General features: G+C 48.8%; 1 protein-coding gene across 12 annotated transcripts in view; it reads left to right on the top strand.

Annotated features, from left to right (window-relative positions):
* ARHGEF10 (Rho guanine nucleotide exchange factor 10) overlaps window positions 1–24,102 on the top strand; it is a 144,907-nt gene that overhangs the window by 71,008 nt on the left and 49,797 nt on the right. For 9 of the 12 annotated variants that reach the window (XM_057303400.1, XM_048226249.2, XM_048226248.2 and 6 more), the window contains exons 6-13: window positions 3,163–3,239; window positions 5,513–5,569; window positions 12,005–12,168; window positions 14,177–14,293; window positions 16,864–16,978; window positions 20,208–20,314; window positions 22,962–23,039; window positions 23,292–23,471. In XM_057303400.1, the coding sequence (XP_057159383.1) occupies window positions 3,163–3,239; window positions 5,513–5,569; window positions 12,005–12,168; window positions 14,177–14,293; window positions 16,864–16,978; window positions 20,208–20,314; window positions 22,962–23,039; window positions 23,292–23,471 (895 nt within the window). The remainder of the gene's footprint in view (window positions 1–3,162; window positions 3,240–5,512; window positions 5,570–12,004; window positions 12,169–14,176; window positions 14,294–16,863; window positions 16,979–20,207; window positions 20,315–22,961; window positions 23,040–23,291; window positions 23,472–24,102) is intronic. The other 3 variants (XM_057303403.1, XM_048226251.2, XM_048226250.2) reach the window with 1 other exon arrangement.

Raw genomic sequence — 24,102 nt, 5'->3', positions numbered from 1 at the left:
TCCTTGCTCCTTATTCCTTTGGCTCTATACCTGGGAGCAGAACTGCTGGGTCTTGCGATGAGTCTCTATTTAACTTTTTGAGGAACAGCAAACTGTCTTCCACAGGGGCTGTGCCATTTTACATTCCCACCAGCAGTACAAGTTCCGATTTCTCCATAAGATCACCTAAGTTATTTTCCATTTTTAAAGATTATAGTCATGCCACTGAGTGTGGCATGGTCCTCGTGGTGGCTTTGGTGTGCATCTCCTTGGTGACTGATGATGTGAGCGCCACTTCATGTCCTGTTGCCCATTTGTATGTCTTCTTTGGAGGAACGTCTTTTGAGTCCTTTACTTTTTCCTGAATTCAGTTTTTTGTTCTTGTTGAGTTGTAGGTCTTCTTTATTAGTATTAATATTAATCCATTATTGGTTACGTGATTTGTGAATGTTTTCTCCCATTCTGTGGGCTGCCTTTCACTCTCTTGGTAGTTTCCTTTGTATAAAAGTTTTTAATTTTGATAAAGTCCAACTTATGTATTTTTTTCTTTTATATTGCCTGTACTTTTGGTGTCCTATCCAGTAAGTGGTTGGCAAATCCAGTGTCCTGAAGCCCTCTCGCCATGTTTTCTTCTAAGAGTTCTCTGTTTAGCCTGTGAGGTTGAGTGGCACGTTCTGAACGGTGTGTTAGGTCTGGTTGATTTGTGGTGTTCTTACGGGTCTGCTGCCTGATGGTTCCATCACTGGAAGTGCTAGATTGATGTCTCTAGCTATCATTGTGAGACCGTCTATTTCTGTCTTCAGTTCTGTGCATTTTTGCTTCATTTATTTTGGGGCTCCTTTGTTAGCTGTGCGTGTGTTTATAATTGTTACATCTTCTTGTTGTACTGAACCTTTTATCAATTTATAATCTCCTTTGTTTTTTGTAACCTTTGATCAGTTCAAGGCCATTCTGTCTGACCAGCCTTTACCACGTGTTAGAATGTCTACCACCTGGCCTGGTACTGTGTTTGGTGCATGGTGGGTGTGTTTGTTTGTTACCTTTTAGCTCAGTTAGTTGTATCTTAATTTACCAAGTATTTACCGCGTGCCCGGCACGTGCTAGGCATCAGAGATAGAGTAACAGCAAAGCAGACAGCGAGAGTGCGGGGTCCTGTCTCGGGCATGTGGACTCATGCACGCAGCTGGGAGTCCTTGGTCTCGGTCTGCTGTTCTCACACTCACTTGGCTTTTCCTTTCTGACAGTAGGCCGGCCTCTGAAAGTACAAAGGTGCTCTCCTCCCAAAATGAGTGTGATCTCTGGAGGAAGGTACACACTTGCAGGGTTTTCTACCTAGATTACATTACGTGTGTCGCCAAGTAGATCCACTCAAGACCCTTCATTAGAATCATGGTCTGTATATAACGAAAGAGGAGTGGGGGGCACATTATCACTGGTAATCTAAACTTCATGATGAGAAATATATCTGCTGAAGGGATGATTTGTTAGAACCTAAAGGAGGTGAAACGACGTGAGAGGGTAACCTCAAACTGTTTTCCAAAGTGCGACCTTGTTTAAACTTATGGAAACACTCAGGAATAGTTTAAAATATCATCCATACTTGCTTCAGATTTTCTCCTTTTTTACTTAATGTTATTTTGATGTAATCTTAGACTTAAAAAGTGTAAGAATATTTTTTTTTTAATGTGACAAATTCTTCGACTAAGTGCAGGACTGACTCCACTTATTTCCTCACGCACACCCACAACACATCCTCCAGGAGCTAGTGTCTGTGATCTGGACAATTTGAAGACCTTTATCATCTTCCCTGGCCTCTCAGTCTTGCAAATATTTAACTATTAAAACTAATAGCAAACAAACAAAAATGATGGTAATGGAAGAGACCACCCGGCAGTAACCCCCACCACCTCTGTCACTTACTGTGAAGTGTGGCATCAACTCCGTATTAAGGATTCTTTTATCCATATGGACGGTCTGCAGAGCGCCCTGTGTTCATCTCGGGGTGCTGACCGGCGTTCCCGGCTCTCTCCCTTTCCGGGAAGTGCTTTACGCAGCACCGAGTTTTTCCTTGCAGCGTGCTCCTGTGCGTGCCGCTGAGACCCTCCCCAGTGCTGTGTCCCTCTCCCCAAGGTGGCGCTTCATCTGTTGAGTGAATCTGATCTCATTGCGGCGGCCTGCCATTGCCTGCAAGACAGCGTCCCCGTCCCTCTGTGAGACCCGTGGCTTGGCCCCCGGGGCCCGCTCTGTGAGCACACCACCAGTCACGTCGTGAGCATTGTTAATTTCTGGTGGTGTGATGTCGCTTTCTCCCACTAACCTGTTCCTGGAGGCCCCGAAGGCCCGTTGGTTACTCCGGTGAGTCTTTCCGACTCACCCCATGTGTGACACCTAACTGACCCTTGAGAAGTTCTGGTGGAAAACCGGAAGACAGTTCAGGTCTTCTGGGACAGGGACTTCATGTCTTCTCGTGTCTGTGATGCTGTGCATATGGTGGGCCTTCGAGGGCACTCCTGGATAGCCAGGCATGAAAGTTTGAACTTGGGCTCTGTGTTGAGATGCCGCAGCTGGGCTGTTAAATTGGGAATGTGCAGATTAGGACCGGCTGAGTGAGGGGGCAGAAGCCTCCGCAAGTGTCCACATGTAGCTCCCTCAGCCTCCCAGTGACCGGTGTGGGGAGTGAAAACCCCGGGGTGACTGATGGAAGGCATAACTTTGGCACAAAGGCAGCCTGGTCACCAGATCTATGCCGTGCACATCCCAGGACCAGGGTGGTGCAGTGAGCTGGGGGCAGGGCATCCTCTGCTCCCGTAGATACGGAGCCAGGCCACCAGCACCTGTCACTTACTGGGTAAGAGTGGAGCAGAGGTCACTAGCTTGTCAAGGGCTTACTCTGTTGATTTTACAGGGTGCCCTGAGAAAGCAGAGCGGGAAGGTATGGTGGGAATCTCACGCTTGGGTCCTTGTACACGGGTCCAGACTGTGGGTGTGAGCAGGCTTGTCGTACTGTGAAGTGCACGGGCAGCAGCTCAGAAGACAGGATGCTCAGCACAGAGCATCTGTGATAATCTCTGGGGAAACATAGAATGTACATACGGTGACGCGTCTGTACCCTTTGGGGACATCCAGCGGTCTCATGATGGGCAGCATTCCGCTGTTGTGATTCTGTGCTTTGTTTTCTCTTAGCGACGACCGGGTGCATAAGGAGGACAGTGCGCTCGCCCGCTGGGTTGCGGACCCAGCCAACACCGCGTGGATGGAGAGTAGGTACCGCTGTCACCAGGAACCTGGCAGGGCCGCCCCGGGATCCTCGCCGCGCTCTGTGGGGATGCCGCCCCGGGGGACCGTGTGTTTTTGTCAGGTTCTGCTGATGAGTCTCAGGTCCTATTCTGATGGAACACTTAGCAGTGTGTTCATTTAGCTTACGTACTGACCAGGGCTGACCCGGCACTCTCTGCAGCCCTTCTTTAGATCCTGTCGGACCGTCTCCGCTCGCCCCGTCCCTGCACGTATGTGTTCCTCATTGCTTCTTCCTCGTACAGTGTTTGGCTTTTGTCATGATAGTCCTACATTTGGGGAACTGATGCTTTGACCCGGGCCCTTAGACAGCAAGTCACCACTGAGACATCAACCAGGTATTTTTCTTGGGATTCTAAGATGCTTTCTCATGCTACCATTTTGAAAACGGGGTGGGTGGCTGGTTAAGCCAGCCCACCGTCCAGATGGCATACCAGATCTTCTGTTCCACATGTGGTTGAGAAAGCTGAGCTATTTTTAACCACATATGATTTTTAATTTTTAAAGAAAAGTAAAGGTGGCTTTTCTAATTATCTCTTTATTATCCACTGGCTCACTAATTTTTGTATAATTATTTTATATGATTGACTTCCAAGGGAGAACTGTCTTAACTGTCTCCTAATTATTAAATTATCTCCTGGAATGTGTCATTCTGGTTTTAATTATGGCATTGTGAAACAAGGAACTTAGCATAAATAGATGATTCTGCTGGGGGCTGCCAAATTGGGATCATTACAGGATGAGGTTAATATCTTCCAGTTCTCTAGCAATGTTATTTCCAGGGTAAAATTTGTCTGACTTTCTCCCATTTACTTGTTTTGTTACATAAGTGGCAGTTAATTAGAATAACACATTAAAAATCTGGGTATAACTTTCGACTCCCCCAAAACTTAACCACTAATAATAGCCCTCCTGTTGACCGGAGGCCTTCCAGATCACATACACAGTCAACTAACCCATATTTTATGTATGTGTTATATACTGCAGTCTTATAATAATCTAGAGAAAAAAATGTTATTAGAAAAATCATAAAAAGGTGAAAATACATTTGCGGAATGTACTGCAGACATCAAAAACAAATCCGCACGTAAGCGGGCTTTGTGCGTTCACAGCTGTGTTTTCCAAGGGTCCACAGACAAGCATCCCTCACGTTATCTAACAGGAGTAGAAATGCTTACCGTGGTTGCAGTTAATATTACAAGGAAGCAAGCGTCTATCATACGGGGGCTTGACAGCAGCAAGAGAATGAAGAGCGTTCCCGAATTTGCTCCCGTAGTGCAACAGTGGCTCAATGTCAGAGGAAGTGTTCAGTGTATTTAGCTCATTTTCTTGCTGTTGCTTAGTCACCAGTGACTTTGTAGTGTGGTTGATTTCCACGTGAGGCCCGAACTCTTACAAATATTTAAATGCATTTCTGGTTTCACACATGCTCTTGTACGTGACCTTCTCATTCAGTGTACACTGAGTAGTTTGCCCGTGGAGGGTCCTCGCTTTATCTTAAGAAAGCTTGTTATAATTTCATAGGACACGAATGTTCCACATAATATAGTTGGAGAGATTTTACCCTAACAGGTGAACCTTCGCACCCTTGCTTAAGCCTGCTTTTCCTAGCCAGAGGTTCAGAATATCATGGAACGATGGGTTTATTTTAACAGTTTCCTTTTAATATAGCCCCACTTGAGCTGTCCCGTTATTTCTGAAACTGTGTACAGCACCTTTGCATTTTTTTGCATATCGGAACACATTAACTTTGTAAACTTAAAAATATTTTTAAAGAGCCACACAGAGATACATAGATGAACACAAAATAATGGACTAAATTGGTCTAGAAACCACAAAACTCCCTGTTGGAGAGATTTTGCAGCTGTCCCAAAAGTAATACTTATGTTTGGTAGGTTATCACCAATTAGCCCTTACAGACTAACTTTCTGAATAATTACAGCATCATAGGAGGCTGCGGTCCTAAACAGTGTAAATTGTACTTGGGTGGTCTTGGTTGGTTTTTAACGTTTCCCTCTTTTTTTTTTTTTTTAAGATTTTATTTATATATTTGAGAGAGACAGCCAGCGAGAGATGGAACACAAGCAGGGGGAGTGGGAGAGGAAGAAGCAGGCTCCCAGTGGAGGAGCCTGATGTGGGGCTCGATCCCAGAACGCCAGGATCACACCCTGAGCCGAAGGCAGACGCTTAGTGACTGCGCTACCCAGGCGCCCCTAATGTTTCCCTCTTTTTATTCCAGATCCAGAAGAAGCCATTTATGATGACGTGCCAAGAGAAAATTCAGACTCTGAACCAGGTTTGAATTGTCTGTAATTGAATTTTAGAGGATTCAGTCTACCAGTGTTTCCTTCTGGGTGTAAAAAATGATCAGTTCGTGTGCACACAATCCCTAGATACACAGCTTTTATGTGTTTTATTTCGTGTTTTGTATGTTGTGTAGTGTCTCACTGATATCATGGGGGGGAGCGTTGGTCTGTGCACGTAGGTGTGTGTGGTTCTGTTAGGGCACTTTAGGGTAATTGATTCATGGAAAGAAGCAGGAAGAGTTAATGATGCGAAAAATACGAACAGAAAGGTAAAAAACATGGAAGCTATAAGAACTAGCATATGTATAATAAATGACTTAAGTGAGAAAATAGAAGGAAGTACTAATACATTTCCAGGATTAAAGAATGATGTACGTTCTCAGATTGTAGAAATACAAAATCAAAAGCAGGGTCAAGCCTGAATCCATACCCAGGCACATACACTTGAACCGCTGAGCACAACTCAGTCCACTCATATCAGAACACAAGTGTTTAAAAAGAGGGGGACAAAGGCAATATCAGATAAAGATTGGGGAGATTTACCACTCAGACTCTAAAAACTATTCCATGTTGCGTTTCAAGGAAAAAGGTACTGAACGTAATGAGCTGCAGAAAGAACAGAGAGCCAACAATGACCTTGTGAATGAATCTGAGCAAGCATTGATTAAGACAGCACTAACAGTACAGTTCCGTTTCCCGGGTGTGACCACAGGGCGGGGCTAAAGCCCTAGGCAGTGTACCTGTCATATGGAGGGGTGGCTGACGTTCTGCACCAGGAACTGCAGGAAGAGGGTATAAATAATGATTGTGTGTTTTTTTGCTGTGATAGGCTGGGTCTGCATTTACGGGCAACCCACTAAAGAATAGAAACAGATTATTTCACTTCTAACCCCGTAGGAAAAAACCCAATCTGGTAGAAAGCAAGAAAATGTAAAATAGGAGAGTATGGCAAATAGTATGAAAAAAGATGGCAAAAATTAGTCTAAATATATTGCTTTTTGTAGTAAATATAAATTGAGTCCAATTGCCCAGAAAAGACATTCTCAGGTTGGGTAAAATAGCAGAGCTCGGCGTGTATTTTTATGAAAGATGTATAAGGATAAAAAACATTTGTAAGTAAATGGATGGAAGAAGAAATATAAGGCCAATTCCAGCCAAAATATAGCTAGTATTACTCCAATATAGTGAGTGTTGGGGTATAAAATATTAGGTATGGAGTCCTTCACGAGAGAGAGCTGTACCGGTTCTAAACTTGTGTACACCCAACAAGACAGTCTCCAAAGGTATAAAGTAAATAGGACTGAGCTATAATCAGCGCTAGCTAAGTTCATAATTGGAGTGGGGTGTTTTAAGAAAGCTCCTTCCACTGTCATGGAGACCGGATGTGAAATGAGTAAACTGCAGAAGAGCACAGTATACGATAAACCTAAAGGTAATATATAGAACCCTGAAGCTAGTAGCTTCAGAATGCATTTTTTTCAAACACATGGGATATTTATAAAAATTATATACCATTCCTCAAAGCAAATATTAACAAATGCCAAAGAATTGGTATTCAGGCCTCATTCCCTTATTTTTAAAAAAATCAATAAAAAGAAACATTTGAATGTTAAAAAATAACACTAGTACCTAGCTCATAGACAAGGCTGAAAGCAGAATGGAAATTAGGAATATTTTGATTTGAATACTAATGAAAATATTACATAAATTCCTACGGGATAGATTTAAAATAATGAATTATAGACACAACGGCATTTGTTAATCAAAGAACATGGAAAAATAATGAGCCAGCATCCAACTCCGTTATATAAAAGAAAAGCAGAGTAAACTCAGAGAAAATAGAAGGAAATAAAAATGGTAACAGCAAAAGTGATTAACAGAAAACAATAGTATCAACAGAACCAGAGAACAGTTTTCTAAAAATAATATGAAAATAGACCAGCCTCTGGTAGTGTCGGGAAGAAAGGATAGTATTGTGAGGAGAGAGAAGGAAGGAGGGAAGGAAAAACTGATCAGGAGCAAGAAACTGCAGTAGAAACTGATAAACACCATGAAGGGATTCTAGAAACAACTTGGTATCAATCAGTTTAAACACTTGGACTGCATCCGAGGTAAAAAACATTAATGCATAATGATTCCTGATATAGAATTAATTGCTTAACTAATGTGCCAGACAGCCCACTAAGACCAGTGTTCTCATCTCAGAGTGGCCAAACCATCAGGGGACAGACAGCCCCTGTGCTCTACACACAGTTCCAATGGATAGTTGAAGACAGGAGCAGGTAACTCACTTCCGGGTCTTAGTATCAGCTTATAACCCCCTTCACCCAAAGGGGTGATGCTGAACATCCGAATGAAAATGGAAAGAAATAAAATCCAGCAGTATCCCAACAAACAAGCTAAAGCCAACCTCAACCCTTTAGGAGGTCTCAGGTGTTCATGGATCCCTTAACATTAGCAGGTTCTTTTACCATCTTTTCCACAGGAACAGACTAATGGACATAAACCTTATGTTCATCTCAATAGATGCTTAAAATGCACTTGATAAGATTCTATGGCCATTCAGTGTTAAAAACTCATGACAGAAGGAAAGATCCTCAGCCTAACAAAGGACGTGTTCTTGTAATCTGCATCCAATGCACTAAATGATGGAGAGTTAGAAGCACGTGGTAATGTGTTCATTCCACAGTGCGTTTGGACGCTGTCACATACTGAGCACTGATCTACGTTCAGCCAACAGAGCCGTCTCTGCCCTCAAGATTCCGACATTGAGGGAGACGGACACTTAACATTTGGGTCCCTTTGTAAATTTAACTCAAGTGCTTACGAAGGGATGTGCTTCCAGGTATCTATTTAAATGCATGCTGCAAAGAAAGTGGGTATTAAAGACTGGTTTCTGTAAAAAACAGGTTTGAAATTTATTTTTGGGTTATTTATGCTACCAGGTCGGCCTTTCCCAGCACAGAAGGGGTGATAGGAGGCCTCCAACACCAAAACACCAACAAGAGGTCTACCAGTAGTCTCCCTAGGTGGCAGCCATTCTGGGGAGAGCCAGCTGTGTCCCTGTGAGGACTGCCTGCAGGGCCCTGATGTGTGCCCTGGCTCTAAATCTGTGAGGTTCCTTGTGAGTATAATTGTAGAATTCAAGCTGTCTAGGACATCGGCTGTGTGGTGAACTGTGGAGACACGGATGTGTCCAAGGGAGAGCAGAGGCCTATGAGCTTTGCGCAAGATATAGCCATTTAGGGTGAAGTTCTGTCACAATACTGGGAAGATACTGAAGACTTTCTCATGACATATGATGATAACCATCTATATATTTTTTAATTGTGGTAAAGTGCACACTACATAAAATTGTCCATTTTATCCAGTTCAGTGTGTACTGTTTAGTGGTACGAAGCACACTCACGGGCTGGTGTGGCCACCCCCACCACAGTCCTGGCCTAGGGCAGGTAACAAGGTTGCTGCCCAGAATAACTCAGCCAAGGAAACCAGCTCTCCCTTCACGCCTGGGGGAGAAACATGTGCCAGGTGACTGCGTTTACTTTCCAGGGTCAGAAAGCATCACCCTGTGCATCCAGGAACTCCACAGGGCCTCACAGTTCACAAACCATCAGTCCTCTGTAGTTAACAAGACGCTGTAGAGCCCTTGAAATTTCAGTATGTGGAGGGGGGAGGCCCAGCTAGCACTGCCTTTTCCAGAACGTGGAGCAGCATTATTTTCACACGTCCTGACCACTGAGTGGTAACGTCCCTAAGTTAAAGGGGGTCCATTGCGCCTGGGGTTGTGATGGCACTTACTTTCCTGAGATGGACAAGCCATCCAGCTGACCCGAGAGCAGGGCTCACAGACGAGCAGGGGCCCTCAGCTGCCCCCCCAGAGCTGGGACCACTCTGGGAATCTTACTGTAGGTACGGGCACCACGTGCCATGCTATGTGTGCAGACTGTTTCCTGCAGACAGAGTAGCCCGAGGTCCAGAGGGGTTGGTGATGGGACGACGGTGTGCTAATCTGGCAGCTTCGGGACTCGTGAACCGCGCTGGGGGAACGGTGCCCAGGCACACACCGGCACGTGTGGGTGCCTCCCCTGCTGAAGGGTCCGTGGCGGGTCACCAGGTCCTTCCACTCATGGCCAGCTGCTGTTGTCAGGATGGCTCTTGGCCCTGACTTGCATGGCAGCTAAGCCAGAGTCTGGCTGCATCCCCAGAACCCACCTGCCCTGTTGACCCATTGCCCAGTTGGTGGTCATGGTAGGCGTCCTTCAGGCACGCTGAACCATGCGCTGCGGCTCCTGGAAAGTGAGCTCATTTTCAAATATTGCTGGGTTTTACCCAGATGACATTTAACTCCTTAGCTCTTTTAACCAGAGATTTGGATTCGTCTTATGTTCTAGAAGTAATCTGAATCCAGTGGATGTCATGCAAGGCCAGGGTAATCTGAAATATTACAGGAATTTTCAAAGTGACAAATTCCTATGTATTTTTCATTTCCAGTGAAAGCAAATTTGCTTTTAAGTATCATTATATATACAAAGCTTGCTCTTGGCCCTAAAGAATCTATTGATCAAGGTTTAATTACTGAAGAGTTTTAAGGCCAAGTTTTATTACAGAGGTCAGTGGAGGATGCATATGGAATAAATTTAATCAAGAAATGTGAATGTATTTTCAGGTATGGAAATGCCATCTTTTATCTAACTTTGTACTGTCCTTCGGTGATAATTTAAGCAGAAATTACTTTTAACAAGTCACTTGTACCTGAGAAAGTTCATCTGAAATAGCCATTTATGCTCATGTGTTTAATAAGTAATAGAAATCAGAGAGACACTGATAACCCTGGAAGTTTGTAGAATGACGTTTTCATTCTCAGAAAGTCCCGTCACCAGCAGCACGGCACTGAAAATAGGAAACCCATCTGTATTTTTCTGTTCCATTGCATTTTTTTGTATTAGTCAAGGCGTATCACAGAGTTACTTTTCGTGGATCTGTGGCCTTTGCACCTATTAGAAAGGAAGCAGATTAATTGGTGATGAATGTCAAGACTTTCTCCTTGCTATGGGAGTACCGATAAGGCAGCTGGGCTCAGTGAACTCACTTTTGCAGAATACAGATTATGGAGTAAAAGATGGGAATTAAAGCCTTTGGAATTTTTAAACTATAAAGATCCCTTTGTATTTGGTGGCATAGACCTGTGTTCATTACTAATTATGAAATGACTGATGTGATTAAAACATTTTAAAAGCAGTAATAGGTTATAAGATTTATTAGACCATTGTTAGCACAAAGGCAAAATTGTTTTTTAATGATTTTTTATTATATTATGTTAGTCACCATACAGTACATCCCCGGTTTCCGATGTAAGGCTCGATGATTCATTAGTTGCGTATAACACCCAGTGCACCATGCAATACGTGCCCTCCTTACTACCCATCACCGGCCTATCCCATTCCCCCACCCCCTCCCCTCTGAGGCCCTCAGTTTGTTTCTCAGAGTCCATAGTCTCTCATGTTTCATTCCCCCTTCTGATTACCCCCCCTTTCTTTATCCCTTTCTTCCCCTACCGATCATCCTAGTTCTTATGTTCCATAGATGAGAGAAATCATATGATAGTTGTCTTTCTCTGCTTGACTTATTTCACTAAGCATTATCTCCTCCAGTGCCGTCCATGTTGTAGCAAATGTTGAGAACTCGTTCTTTCTGATAGCTGAGTAATAGTCCATTGTATATATGGACCACAACTTAATCCAGTCATCTGTTGAAGGGCATCTCAGCTCCTTCCACGATTTAGCTATTGTGGACAATGCTGCTATGAACATCGGGGTGCATATGGCCCTTCTCTTCACTACGTCTGTATGTTTGGGGTAAACACCCAGTAGTGCAATGGCTGGGTCATAGGGTAGCTCAATTTTTAACTTTTTAAGGGACCTACACACTGTTTTCCAGAGTGGCTGCACCAACTTGCATTCCCACCAACAATGTAGGAGGGATCCCCTTTCTCCACATCCTCTCCAACAATTGTTGTTTCTTGACAAAGGCAAAATTTTAGTTGTTTCCTGTGAGCTTCCCTTGTGTCGTATTTGAATGTCTCCATCATCTATACATCTACCTTCTATTCATCTGATCTGTTTATATTCTGTACATTTGTCTTCATGGCCAATAAGTTATTTGGTATAATTCTGGCAGATTGTTAGAGACCAGTGGCCCTTAGGATGCACCTGGGGCTGGGGGTTCACTGGTGCTCTGTCCAACCCTGCACATCGCCGCCCCCGTCCTGGAGGGGAGCCTGCCCGGGGCTCTGCACTGCCCCCAGGGGTCTGATATGCTTCCAGCCCCCAGCGCTCGAGGATACGGTGAAACAACAGACACGCACAAACCCGTAACTAGCAAATTCTGCATTTTTTATTTCATTTTGGCATTTTTGCCCACAGATGAAATGATTTATGACGACGTTGAGAATGGAGAGGAAGGTGGAAATAGCTCTTTGGAATATGGATGGAGCTCCAGTGAATTCGAAAGCTACGAGGAGCAGAGTGACTCGGAGTGCAAGAACGGGGTCCCCAGGTCCTTCCTGCGCAGCAACCACAAGAAGCAAGTACGTGTTAAGTCTGTGTGAGAGACAGCGTATCTCCTGTTAGCACGTGAACAGGACTTAAATTTTGCATTCCATACTATTTAAATGTTTAAGATGTTGGTACGTAGTGTGAGGAAGGTGTAAGCAGTAGGGAAGGGGTCTCTGGTTTTACCTCGTGTGTATAGTCATAGCAGGAAGTTTTTATAAACACGCTCAGAAGGCCCTAAGTGACCACTCTCTGCATTATTTGTGTTTGTGCAGTCACGGCTTTCTGTGCCCCCTGAGTGGATGGCGTCGGGTCTCTGTGAGACGCAGATGGGGTTGAAGGACAGAGCCCCTGAGCTGCCGGGGTATCTGTCCTGAGTGGAGTGTGTGCACACATGTGCGTGACTCATGAGGTCAGGGTCTAAGGAGGAACTTAAGAGATCAGGAGCGTGAATTCTAGAACTGGGTGGTGGTCAGATGTGGGACCCAGAAGCACTTTTGTAGAGCGGGTCCTCTTACTGAGATGTGTGGTTTTCAGCGGTGCGTGTCTGTGCCGTTTGCTCTTGGTTGTTGGGCTCTGGTCGTTTGTGAAAGGGGTGATCTGCACTCAGGTTCACAGACGTGTCTGCAGGCTTCACAGACGTGTCTGCAGGCTTCACGTGCTTTCTGTGTGAGGCTGAGCATCAGGCCACAGGCACATGGAGGCTGGCCCGTGTGACTCTGTTGATGCAGACTGTGACAGTGTGGGTAGATCACTGGCCCCGCCCGCACCCAGTAAGCAGAGCCGGGGTGGGGGGGGGTTCTTGACTGTGGCCACGTATGTCCGGCTTGCATGTGGTTACGGGTCACCTAGTGTTCTCATACTCTGTGAACTGGCTTCGTGAAGCTCAGAAGAACCTACCGCTTTGTGAAGGTTGCCCGAGCACCTCACGTCGTTACAGCCTTTCGTTGGACCCCTCTACTGGCAGTGAGCACAGCTGGGACTAACTAGCGTGGGAAGCCGTAGTCGGATTGACGCCATGCGCCTGCCACTCTGGGCTTACGTTGAGACCGGGGAGCTGTGCACGGGCGCTCGGAAGAGTGGGTAAAACACTCTTCAGTTTCCTTCTGTTGGCAGGCCGGGTGTCACACACTTACTGAAAGACCGCCTTCCTTGCCCTCTGAGTAGAACCCCGCTCCTGGGCAGACCCCCCGGAATGCCGAGTGAAAGGCTGCTCCTCAGCAGGTGAACGGCCCACAAGGTGGCTTACGAGTGCGGGATAGTCAGTGTGGGCATCCTCCTCCCTCCCTTGCCCCAGCGCGGCCGCACCCGAGGGCAGCTGGGAGCCCGGCCAGCAAGATGGAAGGGCCGTGGGAAGGACTAGGCATTCTCGTTTTAAGTCATGATTTTAAAACGGCCTACTGAACACTCTGAAGTTATTGACAAATCAACTCAAAAAAGTCCACATTTTTAATGAAAATTGCTTAAAGTGTCTTTTCCTGGGTTGATATGGGAAACATTCGCTGAAGAAGCCTTCAGGCCTTGGTTTCCGTATCCAAGACGTGTGATCACGTGGACAGTGTTTGACAGGATTTCTCCCCTCCCCCATCAGCTGAGATGACGTCAGGTCAGTTTGGAGTCTTAACAATCTGGGCTCCCCATTCCCAAATGATGCAGCCCTGCATGGAGGGCAGTCTTCAATTCGGGTATCTTCCGCTTTGGTGCTGACCCAAAAGAATAATTTTATGCATTTTTTACTTACATTTTTGATCGTTTTAAAGTCATCAAAATGCACGTGAATGACGTCCCAGATCCTTTGGTTCCCATATTCGCTCTTGTCTGGCACAGAAAAGTTTCCAGTCTGGCTCATCCAAAGTCGCCTCCTTGCCCCACATGTTTGGCTTCCTCGTTTTTATCTCTCAGGAGTTGGTGGGCCAGAACTAGGGGCTCCCCGTGGGGCGTGGGGTCCCCCAGACGCCGCCGCCACGTCCTCTCAACGTAAGACTGTCTCAAAGTACCGAAAGGAGCGTCTTTGTGAAAAGATTGTATCTCTTTATGCTGTAGCTTTCCCATGACCTAACCCGTTTCAAGGACCACTATGAGAAAAAGATGAGAGCTTTGATGGCAAACACGGTGGGAGCCACAGAGATTCAGCAGCTAAAGCAGAGACAGGAACTGAAGGTAGTGTGGTTCATTTTTTGACCAGCTGCGTTGAAAATGCTTATTCAGAAATGGGCCGTGCTTTTTAAAAGAAGCACCACGGCTACTCAGTTGGCCCTTTCTATCTGAACAGTGGTTCTCAGAGTGTGGTCTTGGGCTTCCAGGTGTCACCAAGGCCCACGTGGCGGGCTCATATTCATGCTGAGACAGTGTCTACCCTTCTGTCTCTCGTTCTCTTACATGGGGACGGCAGTGTTCCCGAGGCTCACCTATGTCTGTGACCCCACAGTCCCTGGCACGTGGGATCCGCCATCTCTCTGATGAGCGAGAGATTTCCAGACGTGCGCAACAGCACCACCTATCCGGTCGTGTGGGAAATACAACGATTTTTCATGAACGTGCTGCTTTGATAAGAGTAGGTTTATTATTATTTCTAAATGAATGTTCATTAAAGTTCCATATTTTTCTCAATTTTAACTTTTTATCCAGTAAACGTAGACCAGTGAAAGCCAGATGGACAGAGCTTGTGGGGCCCTCGGTACTTTTACGAGTATAAAGGGTTCCTGAGACCGGCAAGTTCGAGAACCGCTAGGTTTGAATGTGGTGGCGGTCAGTCCTTGCAGATGTGTTTTAAAAGGGCACTGTCAAGTAACGTTCACGCCCAGTAGGTCTTCTGTCCTCCCAATGTTTTGTGATTTGTTTGTATGTGTTAAATGGCGTCTAACTGAAAATAGATGTTCACTTAGAAATGTCTTCCGTTATAGTTACCTGCTTAATTCCAGAGTGTTCTTGTGTCCTGGGCTTCCCACGGCAGGAGCAAAACTCTGGGAGTCTCATCACTTCCTTCAGGTCATCCTCTGGCCGGAATCCAAGAATCCAAGGCAGCACGTCACATGGGAGTGTCGGTTGTTGCGATTTTCCAGAGAACCATGAGCTCAGTCATTGGTCATGGGGGAGTCATGAAGGAGGCCAGCTCGGTGGAGGAGTTTGGAAGCAGGTGCAGGAAGTAGGCAGTGAGAGGGGCGAGCAGCATGTGTTAGGAAGCAGGGAAAAATGAGATGGGGTGTAAGTAATTAGGGCCAGGCCAACCCAACCCCCTTCATCCAATAAGAAACAGACATTAGCATGGGTCGGGAGGCCTGGCTCTGTTTCCCGGCTGCTGTGTGATCTGGGACAGGCATCACAGCTCCCCAGAACCTGGGTCTTCATTGCTGCTGGTACTTTGCAGGTTGGCTCCCCTCGGTCGTGTGTTAGCAATTCTCTGATTCTTATCTGAGGGTTCCTGACCAGGGTCTAGCTGAAGATCGAGGCTTAGTGGTCCAGGGTGGGGTAAGAAAGAGTGAGGTCTAGGAAGGCTGTGTGGGTCAGGAGACAAAGCAGAGGCGCCTTGCAGGCAGATGAGCACTGGGGGAGTGCAGGGTGGAGGCCCAGCAGCGGCTGGCCAGGAGAGATGGTGCGTGCAGCGAAGGGCGTGTCCCTAGGAGGGGGAAGAAGGGACGTCGGTGTCAGAGGAGCCCGCAGTGGCCGTGCTGGAGGCTGGAGCAGGGTCCCGGCTAGCGAGTGTGGACGTGGTTTTGGTGCAGCTGGTTGAGGCTCAGGGGACTAGAGGACGCGCAGGAACAGCCAGGGCCATGGTGCGTGTCTGACACCAGCACACGCCACCCCTAAGGTGGGACCCAGAGGGGACCCTGATGATCCGGCCCTGAGACACACAGGCAGGGCAAGTGGGCCTGGGTGCAGGGAGGTGGAGACAGGGTTGAAATCTCTCCGGCGTTAGGAGGGAATCGGCAGGAGGACCAGGGCGGCAGGCAGTGTGGAGGTCCTTTGGACTGGATGCTGGTTTGTCTGGAGGAGGCCATCTGGGGTTTCTCTAAAAAAATCACTTGGACCCCGATGGTTAATACCTCAGACCTTAGAGTTTTCAAGAATAAGGAAGGTGATATGCCAAAGCAGGTCATTGTGGCTCTGAGCCCCGACAGCCGGTGTGCGTGTGTGCTTGGACTCTGGGTTCAGGGCGCCAGAACCCCGACACGGCACTCTGGGGGGAAGTGGGGCTGTCCTCCGTCTGTGTCCACTCACGCAGCCCACAGCCCGAGCAGCCCATGTGCGCCCCTGTAAGCCGCTGGACTTGCCTCCGCGTGGAGCTCAGGAGGGCAGCTGGGGGGCTGTCGTGCCGTGTCCTGCGTGCGCCCTTGACCTGGGCCCGCCGCGTAACTGTGTGTGCTCTTCATTCTCTGCCTCTGCCTCTGCAGAGTCTCTTGTGTCTGTGAGTCATCCCGGGAACGATGGAGACTGACCTTGCACGCAGCGGGAGACCCACCCCCGCCAGGTCGAGGAAGGGCTGGTTGTTCAAGTTCGCTTTTCTTTCTTTCCTTCTTTCTTTTTTTTTTGTTAACCACACAAAATGTGGCCCAAGCGACGCACACGCACACACACGCAACAAGCAAGTGAGCTCTCCCCGGTCACAAAGCCAACTTCAGGGGATGTTTTAAGACCAAGCTACTTGACAGTATTCTTTTAAAATAGAATAAAAGCAGTAAGTGGATTTTTATCGACGGTGCCACTTCTCACATTTCCCCCTCTTCTTGCAGATGCAGAAGTTCATGAAGGCCGCCAAGGAGGGCACAAAGGATGGGCTCGAGAAGACGAAGGCCGCTGTGAAGAGAGGCCGCTCCCTCATTCGGACCAGGTCCTTCCTGGCTTCAGGTGTGTGGTCCTGCTTGCAGACTGCTCCGTCACACAGCATGTTGGTGGCGTGGAGTGCAGCTACCGGCTTGTCACGCACAACCCCCTCAGCACCGCGCTTGTCGCTGGGGTTTTGACTTAGCCGGGCCACCTGGGTCTCCTCTCCCAGATGGGGGGAGGGCGTGCTCTCTCAGCTGAAGACGTGCTCGGATCTGTGCAGTAGCTCAGGGACGGATGGACACACACACACACACACACACACCAGGCAGCAGAAAGTTACATGAATTCTCGTGGGTGGTAGACTTCACTTCTCTTTCTGTTGTCTCCTCTCAGCACACCAGCCATTCATGAACCCCTGCCCCGGGGCCTTCACTCTCTGCTTTCCCTCCCGAAATCCCCTCGGGTATCCTGGGACCCTAGTCAGTCTGGATTCTCAGCAACTTTATTCTTTTTCTTTTTCTTTTTTTTTAAAGATTTTATTTATTTATTTCAGAGAGAAAGAGCGAGCATGAGCAGGGTGGGGAGGGAGCGGCAGGCAGAGGTATAAGCAGGCTTCCCGCGGAGCCAGGAGCCCAACGCAGGACTCAGTCCCAGGACCCTGGGATCGTGACCTGAGCTGAAGGCAGATGCTTAACTGACTGAGCCACCCAGGCGCCCCAGCAGGTTTATTTCTACTAAGGCATAATAACGATGATCTATTTACAGAGCACAGATTCTCGTATGTACGTCTATTTCTCACAAAGACGCAAGCTAAGAGGGCTTGTTCTAGCAGGGATTTTAGGAACCCTTTTGCTGGTGAGGAAAGATCTGGGGTGACTCCAGAAGTTTCAGGTTTTCTGAGGCTCTTAGCACGGGGGCAGGAGCCTATCTGTGCGTCAGAGAGCAAGGTTGTGTCTAGAATGTGCCATGTGGACGACAAGCTGTGGACCAAGGATTATCTGAGAAGCTGTCTTCGCACTGGTGCGTTATTGCAAGACAGCTGGTTACCTGCAGGGTGGCTGGGAACGTACTTTCCCAGAGTGGGCACCGGGACCCTGACGGATTCCTTTAAAAACACGACTTTGTTCTTTGCACAAGTGTTCTAAGAGGCAAGCTGGTGTGTGTATAGTATTTGCTGAAACCACACTTCCTAAGGAGCAGCCTCGGAGGACTGTGTGTAATGGGCGTTAAAACAAACTGGACTCTTGTATAAATTCTAGTCCTAGTGAAGTCTTCAGCATCTCGAAACAAGATGCAGAAAGGGTTGTCAGGAGCCCCAGCGGCTCACTTGGGAAGGAGATGGCTTGGGGAGGGGTCTGATACAGGGTGTGCCCTGATGAGCTGCTAGCGGCATGCCGGGCGCCCCCAGGATGAAACCCCTTCGTGGGGGGACACGGGCAGGTCTGAGAGGTGCCCGGGTTGGGATTGGGGTCCCACCCCACACCCTGACCGGGCATCTGCAGGCCAGCAGCCAGCACGCAGGATGGGGCAGGAAGCCCCGAGCTGGGCAGGGGGGAGGTCTATGGGGACCCCCCGGGGGGTGCAACAGTCAGTCAAGGACATCCCTGAGCCCAGCGATCTTAGTTTCCCAAGCCGTAAAATGGGAAGATGGGACAGACTTAGTGGTTCTTAAACCTGGGTGTACTCATGAACGAAGTGGAGCTTTTAACAAATCCCACATACCCAGGCTCAGCAGCCCTGGGACTGATCTGTGAAACCCGAGGGGGTCTCTGGATACAAGAAGGTTCTGTTTCTATTTCTTTTAAGACTTTAGTATTTAAGATCAATTTTAGATTCACAGCAAAACTGAGCAGAAGGTGTGGAGATTTTCCATATATACCCCCCGTCGTGCACAGCCTCCCCGACCCCAGCACTCCCACCACCTTGGTGCATTTGTCACCACTGATGAGCCCGCACGGACACGTCGTCATCCAGAGTCCGCCGCGTACATTCACGCGGTTTCCTTCTCGACATGGTACATTCTGTGGGTTTGGACACGAGTCCAGTGACAGGTGCCCACCGTTACAGTACCACACACAGCAGCTTCACGGCCCTTAAAGTCCCCTGGGCTCCCCCTGCTCGTCCCTCCCTCCGCCAACCCCCGGCAGCCTCCGATCTTGTCACCGTCTGCGTAGGTTCGCTTCCCCAGATGGTCAGAGTCGGAATCCGACCATGCGTAGACTGCTCAGACTGGCTTCTTTGGCTGAGTCACTGGTCTTCAAGGCTCCCCCACGTCTGCTCATGGCTTGAAGGCTTGTTTCTGTGTAGTGCTGAACACTCCCCCACGTCTGGATGGACCACAGTTATGTGTCCCTCACCTGCTGAAGGCCATCGTGGTGGCTTCAGGTTGTCGCCATCGTGAATCAGGTGCCGGGAACTCCACTGCGGGTCACGTGTGGACATAAGCTTTCAACTCCTTTGGGTAAATACCAAGGAGTGTTATTGCTGGATTGTAGGGTAAGAGGATGTTGACTTTTGTGAGCAAGCCCCATACTGCCCTCCAAAGTGGCCGCACCCCTCTGCTCTCCCGCGGGCAGCGAGTGGGGCCTCCCGTGGTGCCACGCTCTCGCCAGCATGTGGTGTGCTCGGTGCTCTGGATCTGGGCCGTTCTCATGGGTGTGCAGACGCTGGTAGGTGTTTAAAAGATCCTCACAAATTTTTCTGTGCAGCCAGGGTTTTGGAGATTTGAATTTGATCATCTCTGGGCTCCTGTTAACCTAAGAATCCCTTTGCTTTTCTGTTTTCCAGCCATTTTGTGGATGATTTAGCCACGGCCAAGTTTTTAAAGATAAATTTAGTTTTGGTCTCAGTGTTTTGATTTGATGGTAGCTGTGCTTCCCCGTGAGCAAGGCAGACGGGACGTCAAGAAACTCACTGAGTCTCCGCTTAGCTTTCGTCGATTACCGAGCTTGGGTTCTTGGCTGCCCTTCTTTGTCTCTGAACGCCATACTTTATACGTTAAGAAATTGAAGTATTTATTTCTGATCTACCAACCAGGTATTCAGAGGACATCTCTATCTTTTGAAATTAAACTTCCAAGTATTGAAAATTTCAGATATTGATGGACACTGTGTTCCTTTGCTGGAAAGGATATTTTCTTGTGTTTATTAAAATGTCAACTTAATCATTGCCAGGTGGAAAAGTAAGCACGGAAAATCAAAGTGTCTGCCCGAAGCATTGACTTGATGGCTTTTTTTTTTTAACCACACTGTACTATTATGAATATATCGTTTCAAGGTCAAACTCTAGTGCCTTCTGACTTTTTTTCAAGATCACAGATCCTGTCTTGAGGAGGAGCAGAATTTATTTATTGACGTTGACTGCAAACATCCAGAAGCCATCCTTACCCCAATGCCGGAAGGTCTATCTCAGCAGCAGGTAGGATGGGGCTGTTTCCTGGCGCAGCTGTGCCGGCTCCTAACGGAGCGCAGTGTCTCCACGGTTGAACTCCCACGATCCCCTACTCCGGCCCCTCTGTGGCCTCGGCAGCCCTGGCCAGGGCCTGTGGTGTGGACGGGGGCTCTGTGGTCCACAAGTGTTTGCGGTGTCACCCCCAGAGGGAGACGTGTGTGGGCGCGATTTATACCGGTTCTCACCGACGGGGCGACTTTACCTGGAGACACTAGGTGGGCGTGGGCAAACGGCGTGTATACAGTGCCCCACACGCAGAGCAAAAACAGATTTCCAGCACCTGATGAAATCAGCGGGGCAGAAATGAATTTCCTAACCTTTGGAAATAGGAGAGGGAAAAAAACACGGTGGTGTCCATTTGATGATCTTGGGTAAAAGGAAAAGAAGCCTTAGGACAAGAGCATGGAGCAGTTTGGGGCTTTTGGGGGGCCCTTGAGTTGTTCTCCGCGGGGTCAGCATGACACACGTCATGGAGACACGCGGCATTAGGTAGACATGTGTGGACAGCGGCGTGGGAGGGAACAAGGCAGTGACAGCGCTAAGGTTGGAGTCTGAACAAAGAGCCGAGCTGGGAGGATGCCCAGGGGCCGTTAATCCTTGTCGGCAAATTAGGAAGCTCACATTTCACTGAGTTGAAGGGGGAGCCCAAGCAGTAGGGCTGACAGGACAAGGAATCGTGTCTGCGGGCCGCACGGCTGATGTGTGAGCGTGTCGGGAGCGAAGGAAGACGTGGCGACGGGCGTGCGGTGGCCGCCACAGACACCCATGCTGTGAGCCGCCTGCAGGAGCGCACCAGATATCATTAAATCCTTGCGCATCCCTCCGTGTCAACACACACTCCATGGCTCCAAGGAGGCTGATGGTCGGGATGGCGCCGTGCCCTGGGCGCAGTAGGGCCCGATGCCTGAGCCGAGTCTCCAATCCCCAAACCTAGAATCCTAAATCCTAAGTGAATTGTTGGATGAACTGTAAATCCCCTGCTCTCTCTGGTGCTCCCTGGGGACGTGTGGCTGCCATCCCCGCATGGGGAGGGGGGCTGCTGGCTGTCCCCATCTGGGTCTCACTCCCCACTCTCCAACCTCACCAGTTGGAGAAAGGGACTTGAGTTCTTGAAAACACCCTTGATGTTCCATTGAAGTCTCTACCTGGGTCTTTCCTGCCCCACTCCTGTGCTCTCTGGGGCTTTGATCATTAATGGGGTCTCCGAGCTCTTTCCTGGGGGGACACACTATGACTGGGATGTGGGTGCCCTTGTCTGAGGATGTGGTGTTGGGGTGGTAGGGGATGAAGCGGGGCACTCCCAGGCAAGATAGCAGGCACAGGTGGGACAGCTGTGTAGAAGACGTGGGATCTGATCTCTCAGAATCCTCTCAGGACTGTTAAAAATGTCTGTAATTTCCTGGGTTTGACCCCAGATATTCTGCCTGAGGAGACTTGCAGCATATGGGAACCTGAATTGGGGAAAAAGGATGGTGGATATGGGCCATCTGCCAGTTTGGGGAGTGACTGGGATGCGGGGTCTAGCCTTCCTCATAGAGGGGAGGGGTCGGCGCTCAGACCATGATGGGGCCAGGTGGCTGGCGGCCTCGAGGGGGCCTCTTTTAACCCCAGACGCTTCTGTACTCTTTCAGTACATCCCTGACCTCTTACGTGCTCTAGAAGCACTGGTTTTTGTCTTCATTTTGTGAATTTGAATGGTCCTTTTTGTGGAGAGAGTCGCTTGCTTGTCAATTCTGTTTTGTAAGACTCCGTGGCCCTAGAGCATTCTTAACCCGAGGGATCTCCACTGTGGAAGATGCCATCTCTGCCCGCTGGGTGGCGCTGTGGGTCCCGTGGCGAGCGGCCCCTCCTTCCTCGGGCAGGCGTGGAGGGGGCGCTCTGGGGTGTGTGTGGTCTAGAGGCAGCCTTGCTGTAATTTTGTGCCCATTTTCCATTTATTGGCAAAATTAACTTGCCAGAATATGTCTAGCCTTGACGGAAATGCCAAGCATCATCCCTGGCCTTTAACAGGAACCGAGCGCCCAGGACGCTGTCCTCCTGTGTGCTTGAGTGACCTGCACGTCTGAGGCGGGGCGGCCTTCATCCCCTCCCTGTACCCTCCGCCTCCTGGGCATGTCTGCCCTTGGTCAAAAGCCCTGGAGCCAAAAAAAAATGCACTCTTTCACCTTGCACAAGCTGTTTCTTCTTCTACAACTTTGCAATAATAATTTCGCTAGATCTGTGTTGCTGCTAGCATTCTTTGAGTCAAGACCGGAATGGTTTTTTTCATGCTTCATGCCTACGTGAAATATCCTGTACATCCACGTGGGGCCCAGAAAATACCGTTACTTCAGCTCATAATTGCTGACGTTACTGCTGTAATGTCACTTGTCCCGCTGTCCTTACGGTTTATGATTTGAGGTTTAACATACTTTCGTAACTGGCAACAGGGCCAGTAGGTTCTGTGCCTGTAACGTTCGTTAACGCGCCGTTCAAAGTACCTTAGAGGCATGTGGAGGTTTCCTTTGCCTACTGCTTTGAAGACCAAGAAACAAAACAAAGTTCTTTATCTGCAAGAAGTAGAATTTGTTTTCTGCAGCAGTTTGCTACCATTGTGTTTTCCAATTGCCAACAGGTCGTAAGAAGATACATCCTGGGTTCAGTGGTCGACAGTGAAAAGAACTACGTGGATGCTCTGAAGAGGATTCTGGAGGTACCGAGACCTCGTGTCGCGGGGAGACACGGGTGTCCCTGGCCCTTCCCACACACACGGGTTTACGCGTGCATACGAACCGTGACGAAATCGGAATGGGAGAATTCCCGGGAGACATGGGGTGTCGGGTCTGTGTGTGGACGTGAGAAGTCGCGTGATTTGCGTGAACTGTAACGTACGTGAGTGGATTTCTCCCTGTGTTTCCAGTGCACCCTCAAAGAGTCTGTGCCGTCTTCCCGCGTGTCTTTGTAGCAGTACGAGAAGCCGCTGTCGGAGATGGAGCCGAGGATCCTGAGCGAGAGGAAGCTGAAGATGGTGTTCTACCGCATCAAAGAGCTGCTGCAGTGCCACGGCATGTTCCAGATCGCGCTGGCCAGCCGCGTGGCCGAGTGGGACTCCGTGGAAACCATCGGGGACGTCTTCGTGGCCTCGGTAATTGCTGGTGTGCCCAGCTGCCTCACGGAGCTCGCTGGTGCAAACGGTTTCCGTGCTCAGGGGGACATCTCCTGCTGGGTGTTAGCAGCGGGCCTGGGTGCTCTCCGGGGCCACCGGCTGCCGACCCCTCAGAGGCCACCGTGAGCTCCCCGTGCTCTGCTCAGTGCACGAGGGAAGGGGTTAGGTGCACAGGGTCAGGACACCATCTGGAGGCTTGCTGGGGGGTGTACCTGGATCCGCCAGCTCTATCCCGTGCATCGCTGGGCCTTTGGAGCATGGTTTTGTGGCCGAGCCAGGGCTCTGGAAACAGTGTGTCACTCTGTCCCACTTATCCCCGGGGCAGGTGGGTCTCACCCTGATCCCTGTCCCTGTCTGGGGGCAGTGGAAAACACCCAACCAGCGCTCTGTGGCCTGGGGCCTTGTTGTGCGGACACAGGGTTGAGGCGTCTGCTGACACAGGACGCGGCGGAATGCGTTCGCGTTTCCTGGCAGGGGAAGCGGTTGGCTGCCTGGAAACCAGCAGCCTCCTGTGTGCATCCAGCAGTTCTGAGCCCTTTCATCTTTGGTCCATTTATGAACTATGTGTATTGTGTTTAGTAAGTATTCTCTCTAGATGTGGGAGCTTATG

The sequence above is a fragment of the Ursus arctos genome, unplaced genomic scaffold (genome assembly GCF_023065955.2).
Source record: "Ursus arctos isolate Adak ecotype North America unplaced genomic scaffold, UrsArc2.0 scaffold_27, whole genome shotgun sequence".
Taxonomy (NCBI): Eukaryota; Metazoa; Chordata; class Mammalia; order Carnivora; family Ursidae; genus Ursus; species Ursus arctos.
The sequence above is the reverse complement of the archived record's forward strand: the minus strand, read 5'-3'. Positions and strand labels throughout refer to the sequence as shown.